We start from the raw sequence: 9514 nt of genomic DNA on the forward strand, positions 1-9514 counted from the left end.
ATCCTCAATGAAAACCTGTTCCACAGCGCTCAGGACCTCAGACTGGGCTGAAGGTTCACCTTCCAACATGACAATGACCCTAAGCACACAGCCAAGACAACACAGGAGTGGCTTAGGGACAACTCTGTAAATGTCCTAGAGTGGCCCAGCCAGAGCCCTGACTTGAACCATATCCAACATCTCTGGAGAGACCTGAAAATGGCTGTCCATCAACGGTCTTATGCCAATGTGATATTTCAGTTTCTTCTTTTAATAAATTTACAAAAAATTCTACAATTCTGTTTTCACTTTGTCATTATGGGGTACTGAGTGTAGATTAATGAGAGAAAAAGTGAATTAAACAATTGTAGCATCAGGCTGCAACATAACAAAAGTGGAAAAATGCACTGTAAATATATTGTTTTGGATTTGCAGCCCAGGGGACCACGGAGCAACTAATGAGGGTATGCCATCACCATGTGCACTCATATAATGCTCAGAGTTAAAATGCATGATCCCTTCATCCAGATCACACCAGTGGTGTCTGAACGGTGTGTGGGACAGTGATGTTTATAGAGAGTAAACTGAGTGCAATAACGCAAATCTAATTCATCTACTGTAGTCCTTTATCACAATGATGTCTGGGGAAAAAGACAAAATGAGCCAGCTAGATTTAATTAGTAAACAATGAAGCAGAAGAAAGTCACATAGAAAAGACAGGGAGTAATGAGAAGGGCTTAGGAGAACATTGTAATGGTTAACACTGTAATGTTACACATGTCCTGGCTCACCTTTTACTGACTTGCAACACTTTACAAAAGTGGATCTGGACCCTGAACCTTGGTGTGCATAAGTAGTTTCATATTAGAGTGTTAGAGTTCCAGACGGCTCTGGGCGCTTTGCAAAATGCAATTTGATACCATACTTTCAGACATTAATGGATTTGGTAAATTCCAAATCTTGTTAGTCTTGATTCAGAGTATTAGTCGAATTACTATACCATTTCACTTTTTGCTGAATAATTTCATCGCCGCTACTCCCTCTCACCATTGCAACATCAGTACTCTGGATGATGGAGGTGTCTTTAGGAATTTAACCCTGGAGCAGAGACTTGCTGTTGGTATACCAGTCCAGGAGGATAGGACTCCAAGCTCCTGTCAGATGTTTGCAAAGCCCCAATATCAATTTCTGTCAGTCTCCAACAGTAGTGAGGATCCACCCACTGTTAGCTGTCAGAGTGGATGGGTGTATGACAACAGTACCTTTAAATCTACTTTGGCAACAGAGGTAAGTATCGCTGAGTGACTCTGATCCACATCTGTAGTTAAAGTGAAAATTTGTGAAAACCAGTTCTCTTCAGTCCATGTCATTTGCTCAACAAAAGGGGGTATAATCATAATCATAAAAATCATCTTCCTTCTGAATAAATGCAAAAAATGTGGGTTCAGTAAAGTGTAATTGCCCAGAGTAAAACATGGGTCATCAGCCTCCATGGTAAAAATGCTTCTTGTAATTTTTTTGCTTGTTTCTTTGAAGTGGGATCTTGTGTGCGGCAGCAAAGGGATGAACAAAGTAACAGCCACTACTTTCTTCATTGGTGTTATGATTGGAGCTATTCTATTTGGATTTCTCAGTGATAGGTAAGGTACAGTCTCCAGAGAAGAATATCTGATATGACCTGGTCTTTTGCTCTGTAGCAATGTCCAGCAAAGCGGAGTCTTCTTTGTGCCACAACAACTGTGATGTGGAGTATAAAGTGCACATTCATAAGAGAGTATAAAGTGCACATTCATAAGAAAAAAAAATGCAGCAAGCATCCATTACTGTTTCCCACATGGAGTTGCGGGTTTTTGTTTTTGTTTGTTTTTTTACCTTGTTTGAAAATGTCATGGATTGAAAATCCTGTTAAATTTTGAACATTTTTCACCCTCCACTCATTCCCATGCAATCCCCACATCAGACACAATGTTGCTGTAAAAACAAAAAATGCTGTAGGATTGCAGACGTGAATGGTCAACAGTGTAATGATTGAATGTAATGGCAGACTACAGACTGTAAAATCAGTATAATGATTCAACGAAGGAACTGTCCAAGACTGGACATACCACTCGTCATTCAGTCATTACTGTGCTGCCACTGCAGCAAGGAAATTAACTTTGTACCACTGCAAGAGAAAATGTCACATTTAAAACACAGCACTGTAATTTAGTCACTATTATCTTGTGCTGAAATAACTGTAGTCCGGATGTTTTATCAGTAATCAATAGATTATAATTAAAAACATCTTTAGAATAAGCACCTCAATTTGAAACAAAATTTACAGCGACAAAAACAGCGAAAGACAGGGGACAAAACCGGAATTATTGCAAGAAGCATCACAGCTGGTTAAAATTACAGACTAAAATTATTGTCTGTCTGAAAATCTGAATACAGATCATGCTTATTAGGATTATTTTCATTTTGTTTTTGAGGACGAGGTCGCTGATTTGTCTCATGAGAACCAGCAGGACCGTCAGGCACCCCTCCCTGATTTTAAAAATGTGTAGGCTCTACAGCACGTGTGTATTATTATCTGTTGTCAGCACAGAACCTGGCACCAAACTATATGACCCATAATAATTTATCCATCAAGATAAATGAACAAGACAGAACACAAAGGGGGAAAAACACTTTATTATACTAGAGCCGCCTTACACAGGACAGGATACAGTATTACCCTATTGAGCCTTAATCAAGGCAGAAATCACTCTTCACGTTTCATTTTAATCACACCATATATTAAAAGTAGTTCATAAAAGGCAAGTGACTATTGCAATTGATTAACAATAACTAATTGTTAATGATCTTAAGAACTGATAGCTGATAAAGTTTATATTATACAATTTTCTGTAAACCATGGTAATGAGGTTTCATTAACAAAAAAGGCTAATCTTCTATTTATGAGTAATTCATATAGCAATATGCTCAAGTAAGGAGTATTTATAAAGGTAGATGATTGGTTTTGATGACTATAATACTATGAACTTTTTTATAATTATAAAAAAAATCAGTGGAACTGTTTGATACTGACTGCAATTTGTTAATAACCCATGTTTAAATCATTACTCGACAGAGTTTGCGAAAATGTTTGTTTTAACAGGTTTGGCCGACGGAGACCACTACTGATGTCCTACCTGGCAACCTCGTTGTTTGGAGTCCTGAGTGCATTCTCCACATCATATGTCATGTTTGTCACCATGCGATTTTTCACCGGAGTGGCAATTGCAGGATTGACCATCATGTCCTATGTTCTAAGTAAGTTATGTTAAAATAATGCTGTGTTGTTTGACTTATGAGGTCAAACACTGAAGCAGGATATGTCTCGATCACAAACGGTTTTCCCCAAAAATCCGCACTCTGAGTTTTAAGGTTATAACTCACTGGAAATTGAAATTGCCTCATCTGACCCCTTGTGTGTTACATTTCTACAGATATTGAATGGTTTGATGTTGAGCACAGGACCTTTTCTGGTGTACTCATAAGCCTGGACTGGACTCTTGGTAACTGCATTCTCGCTGGAATTGCATACTTTGTAAATGAGTGGAGGATGCTCATTCTGGCAGTGACCTCACCCCTGGTACTGTCCATCATCGCTTGGAGGTATAAAGTTTAACATCATATCATTACATCTGAGGACTGACTGACTGTGAGCTGGTTTCCAGGATAATCAGTCGATGAGCACCAGTGTTGAAAGTCCAAAAGAAATATTTGTTTCATGGATGCATGGAGGACAGGGTTAACAGACTGGCATTATGCTGATGACTGTTTTTTTTTTCTAGAATAATAAATAAATAATACAACCATATAGAACACAACTTAAAGGAGCAACTACAATCCACACATGTCAAATAAACAATCGTATGGCAGTCAGAATGCATCTGGCAATAAACATAATAGAAACGCTAACCCCAAAATTCAGCATCATCAGTTGTTAACATTTTCTCCACATTCTTGGAAATAAGGAATACAACAAGTTAGATTACTGACAATCAACAGAAACATCAGCAATGGCCTGGAAAAATCTCACAGGGCTGCTGCGCTTACTTAACCCCTTTATGACCGGTTCATCACAACATTTTTTTTTTTTTAATCATAGATACTCAAAGTCATATGTGGCCCACTAGGATGTTAACAGTGGCTCCCCCAAAAGCCAATCAAATCCCAAATAATTTGTGCAGAAGTCACTGCTATTCCCAGGGTTTCCCTTTAACAATTTGAATTCCAGGGCCCTGTGGATAATAGACCTTCGGTTCTGATTTTATTTCAGTTTTATTTCACTGTCACTTCAGTTCTTTTTATTTTTTATTTTCACGGGGTATTTTGTAATTGTAATTTTCTTGTAATTTGATGGTAGGTTTCTTGCCATTTAGTTTTAAATATAAAATCCTAATCATTGCAAAATATTTTTTTCTGGTCATTTTTTTCTTTTTCTTTCTTTTTTTTTAACTTTATGGTCATTGTGTCATTTTTTTATTTTTCATTATTTTTCCATTTTTACCAAATGCTTGTGAATTATCATACAATTTTCTAGTCATTTTAGTGATTAAATTTTAAATATGCCATGGTTTCAGTGGGTTAAAAAGATGTGGGCATGCTTGATGTCATGGTTAGGATTAGGTTAGGATTAGGTTAGGGTTAGGTTAGGGTTAGGTTAGCATGTTAGTTACAGCAGGACAAATGACTCGGGTATATACAACTTGAAAAGGACAGAAGTCAATAATGGCTTGTTTTATCCAGTGGCCCCTTCCCCCTTTTCATTTCCCAAAACCGAGTATTTCTGCTTTACACAGTCCAAACACTGACCACATCACCAGATGTTTGTCGTTTCAGATGGCTCCCTGAGTCTGCAAGGTGGCTTCTGGCTAACGGCAAGGAGGACAAGGCACATTTTTACATCTCGCAATGTGCTAAGATGAACAACACATCCAAATGTCTGGAAAACATCACACCAAGGGTAGATACACGCATTCATATCAACCAAACATTGTTGCTTTTACCTTGGATGACTGAAAGTGAAAGTATGTGAGTCAGTGTTTGCGTATTTTTGTTGATCTTATTTTCTCTCAGACATTGTTGGAGTCATTGGATGTTGAAACAGGAGATAAGAAATACAGTTTCTTGGATCTTGTAAGGACCCCAAATATCAGGAAACTTGCCATATGCACCGGGATAGTTTGGTAAGTGCCAATGTTATGGGATGTGGTAACATTTTGTGACTGATATGAATCAAACACTTTTTTTTAAGAGAAGGAAATGGAAAAACTCAGAAATAAGCCTAAAAATCAACAGTTAAATCAATATCACTGTGACTGTGTGAAGAAGTTTCAACGACAAGGATTGGGAGACATGCTTTGGATACTGGCAGAGGTTTTACATTTAATATAACATAGCATCATGACCGTTACCATCGTACGCCATTAGTTCTGCATCACTGACTAAAATGCCCAGATGTACTGAACGGATGGGCTAACCTTGCTAAAGCATCGGCTATGAACTATGGACAGATAATTTGACTGTGATATGACTACATGGTTAGTTGTTATATTTACCTTAATTTGACAAGCCTTCAGTTGTGGCAAAACTGACAAAATCAACCCCAAGTGACGCCACCAGTGCAACATGGCAGCCTCCGCATCTGATCCGAGATATTTTGGCTTCACTTTTGCACAGTTAAAGGAAGTGGAGACGCGTCGTCCATATTTTACACAGTCTATGGGTAAAACTGGTATGCCTGCACATGAATTTTGACTTGTCTTTTCCATTGTTTTAGGTATGGAGTCGCCTTCACATATTATGGAATAAGTATGAATATCAGTGGCTTTGGGCTAAACCTATACGTTACACATTTAATTTTTGGGCTCATCGAGCTGCCAGTAAAGATTGGAGCATATTACTTTCTGGAGAAATTTGGAAGGAAGCCCGGCCAGGCAGGGACAATGCTGTTAACCGGGCTCTGCCTCTTCATCAATTTGTTTGTTCCCAAAGGTAATTTTCACTTTTGCCAAACACAATGAGAATTTAATCATCTGTACCTTGTTTGGTTTTCTTATTCAGTCATGTTGCAAGATTAATTACATCCATGAAACAATGGTGGCAGGGATTTTAAGAATATGCTGCACCTGCTGCATCCTGTATGTGAATGCGATAACTCGAATACTGTTTATGCCAATCTGCTGTGCACATTTGTGACCACTAGACAGAAGAACCCTAGGCAAGGCAAGGCAAGACAAGTGTATTTGTTCAGCACATTTCAATAACAATGCAATTCAATGTGCTTTACTTAAATCATAGGCAACAACAGTCAATAAAAAACATGTAAATGATATTAAAAAGATAGAAATAGAAAAACAAGAGCAAAGACAGAACAAAACAAATTGAAAAGGGAGTGTAAAAGTTACAGTGCAGTGTGACCTCATGATGTGTCTTTCTAGCACCACGCTGGTTGTTTCAGGATATACCCCGTAGTGCAGTCTTAGGACAATGTTACCAGGACGACCTGATCAAATGTGTACATGTTTCTCCTCAGACTTGTGGGTCATTCGCACTGTCATGGCAGTCCTTGGAAAGGGCCTATCAGAAGCATCTTTTACCATTGTCTACCTCTTCACAGCTGAACTCTATCCTACGGTCGTACGGTTAGTCAACAACCAACCTGTGCACCCCAATTTCGTAATGATAAGCCATTTCTGTTGTAATCAAGTATGTACTTTGAATTGCAATTAATCACATCTCACCAACTATTCAGACAAAACGGCTTGGGCTACAGCTCGTTTGTGGCACGTCTGGGCGTATCCGTTGCTCCACTCGTCATACTGTTGGAGGACGTGTGGCATCTCCTTCCTAACCTGATATATTGTACAATGACAGTTGTGGCTGGCTTAGTGTCTTTACTCCTGCCTGAAACATTAAACACCCGTCTGCCAGAGTTCATCGAGGATTTAGAGCAACCAAGGTAAAGGTGACAGTTTCTAGAGGGAGACGTGTTTGAGAATATTTGGATCTTTGCCATGTTGCTGCTGTTGTATTTTTAGCTCTCTTCCTTGTGATTTTGGGGTTAAGCTTACAATAATAAAAGAGAAAGAGTGTAGGGTATTACATTACAATGCTCAGTCCTGTTTCACTGACAATAATGACTGACATGCAGCAGTAAACTATTAGCCTGCTCTCTGAACTGGGCTGCTAAAGAATAAACCACTGTGATCACTGGCAAAGGCAAAGGTGTTACAAAAGTGTACAGTATTATCATCAGTTTCTTAATTATGATTCATATGGATTAACTGGCCTTAAATTAAAATAGAAGTCAGTAACTATTTATGCTCAACATCCATGTTCCTTTATATATGACTCATTGTTTTCTCTTTTTTGCAGAACACAGTTCATCGAGAGCAAAGAGGATGAATAAAAATCCTGCAAGATAATAATTAAAGGTACAATACTGCATCTAACCACGGTGTGCTTTTCCATATATTCATTATACAATGAAGTCAGTGCTTATGTCATTTTTTTCCCCCCAGCACATTGTCTGGTGCTCACATGTACATCACATCCTGTACATTACTGTTAATAAACTTACATTAAAATGTTTTGTTAGAAGCTAATACTATATATTCAGAAAAAAGCAAAGTAAAACAATGACAAAGATTTGTTTAGGAAAAATGTCTACAAATTCTAATAAATACTGCAACTGCATTTAACCGCTATGCACAACCCCCCCTCTGTTCCTGCTGTAAAGGCTTGTGGTTTATGACACTGAGATGGAAATAAATTTTTAAGTCAGACATCTTTGTGAAATCCTTATTAAAGTCTCTATGTTTATTATTATGTCCCACCACTGTGGCACATCATATGCTGCACATGTCGTCATGGTGACATCTGTCTGTCTGTGTGTACACAATAACTCAACAACACACACACACTCAATATTTACACCACAGCTTCCTCCACAGCACAGATGATCAGATTAGATATGTGAGCACCTTTGCAGTACACGACTATAATTCCTTGATGCTTTAACGGTGCAAGTTCATATGATTATCACCCATGTGTTATATGAGGACATGTTGAAAGGGAAATATTAGCTAATTAAATGAATTTGCTTAATTAAAGGCCACATTAAATAGAATTAGGTGATTATGGTGAGGCATGAGACAGCTCTCTTGCTTGAGACACAAAAACAGATATTATACTATCTATCTATAGTGATCGTTTTCCTGACTGTGTTTCTTGCGCTCACAGTTGCACAGGGTCACACCCTGAACTGTCTTTGCATGCCCGCTGCTCACTTAGCAGTTAAATAAGGACAACTGAGGGTTAAAAACCTTGCTCCATGGTACCTCAATGGTAGTTTTTGAGGAAGGTGAGAGCATCATCATTTTACTTTTCCAGCTTTTTTTTTTTTCAGTTGATCCAGGGATTCCATGATCCATCTTTCGAACCATTAGGCTATCTTCATGGCCTTGATGTAAACACTGTAAGGTGCATAGTTAATATGAAAAGTTGATATGGAAGCACTCAGAGAGGCTATGACAGTCCTGTTGCACCTGTAGTGAATATGAGTTTGGCAGCAGACCTTCTGAATGACACTCTGAAGGACCTTTGTGGTGACCTAAAGAGTCTTAATACACACAAATGACAAACAGCTTTTCTCATGCTAAAGTAAATTTATTATATGTTTATAATATACATAACATAAAGGATTTGGACTGTGTTGGAGGAAAACACAAACATCGTACCTGATGGAAGTCAACATATAGTGGAACTTTTGTACTGCACAGACAACACCTCTGCTGAACAGGAGGTCAGCAGATGGCTGTGTGTGTCTGCTCTTGGGTCTAATAACAAAATTAGACTTGTGTGTGATACCTAGAACAGATACATAGCTGATTTTTTTTTTTTTTTTTTTTTTTTTTTACAGACAATATTTATGTTATCACATGATATCTAACATGACACACTTCTGTCCAGCCCAGCCTAAGTTATAATTAAGTCACTATAACTGTTATATATTAAAAAAAAACTTAATTCAAACACATCTCAGAATAAAGTGAACATGTGGAATTGACCGAAGGACATATTACCAAGTGTTACTGTGTTTTCAGTCCTTGTGAGAAATGACTATTTATACGAGTATTTCTGTCTTGACCTGAATTTTATGGCTCTTTAAAGCGCCCAAACCTCTCAGGAATGTTACCTTCAGGTGGGGGTTTGTTTGTTGTGGCTCTGGCTAATGTTACCAGTTATGGAGAGAGAGATTAAAAGTTAGAGAAGATAGTATGAGAGCTGCGGGCCTCCATAGCTGCATCCAAGGTATAATTACCTGGTCAGATATCAAGAACATGTACCTAAAAAAAGAAAAGGAAACAATAAAAGAAAAATAACATTTTGCAGTGTGCAGAGGGCTACTGGTTCACGAACAAGCATCTTGTTAACATGAAGAGTATGCTAATATGTCTCTGATCATTTTTTATTATTGCTAGAATTTCAGAACTTTTTTTTT

At 38.0% G+C, this 9514-nt stretch overlaps 1 protein-coding gene across 1 annotated transcript; it reads left to right on the top strand.

Annotated features, from left to right (window-relative positions):
• The first annotated feature begins 885 nt into the window (after positions 1 to 885).
• LOC115365073 (solute carrier family 22 member 7-like) lies at positions 886 to 6974 on the top strand. Its single transcript, XM_030059818.1, has 9 exons — positions 886 to 1266; positions 1516 to 1619; positions 3119 to 3273; positions 3450 to 3618; positions 4849 to 4972; positions 5086 to 5195; positions 5789 to 6003; positions 6545 to 6653; positions 6764 to 6974. The coding sequence occupies exons 1-9, from the start codon at positions 886 to 888 to the stop codon at positions 6972 to 6974; spliced, it is 1578 nt and encodes a 525-aa protein (XP_029915678.1).
• Positions 6975 to 9514: the final 2540 nt, after the last annotated feature.

Source organism: Myripristis murdjan, chromosome 1 (genome assembly GCF_902150065.1).
Source record: "Myripristis murdjan chromosome 1, fMyrMur1.1, whole genome shotgun sequence".
Taxonomy (NCBI): domain Eukaryota; kingdom Metazoa; phylum Chordata; class Actinopteri; order Holocentriformes; family Holocentridae; genus Myripristis; species Myripristis murdjan.

What these genes read in the sequence shown, in the direction of transcription:
- LOC115365073 (XM_030059818.1), top strand. Translation starts at nt 886, where the DNA reads ATGCAATTTGATACCATACTTTCAGACATTAATGGATTTGGTAAATTC. An exon ending in ATATGCACCGGGATAGTTTG is followed by an intron (nt 5,196 to 5,788) that starts GTAAGTGCCAAT and finishes CCATTGTTTTAG; the next exon opens with GTATGGAGTCGCCTTCACAT. An exon ending in CTCTATCCTACGGTCGTACG is followed by an intron (nt 6,654 to 6,763) that starts GTTAGTCAACAA and finishes CCAACTATTCAG; the next exon opens with ACAAAACGGCTTGGGCTACA.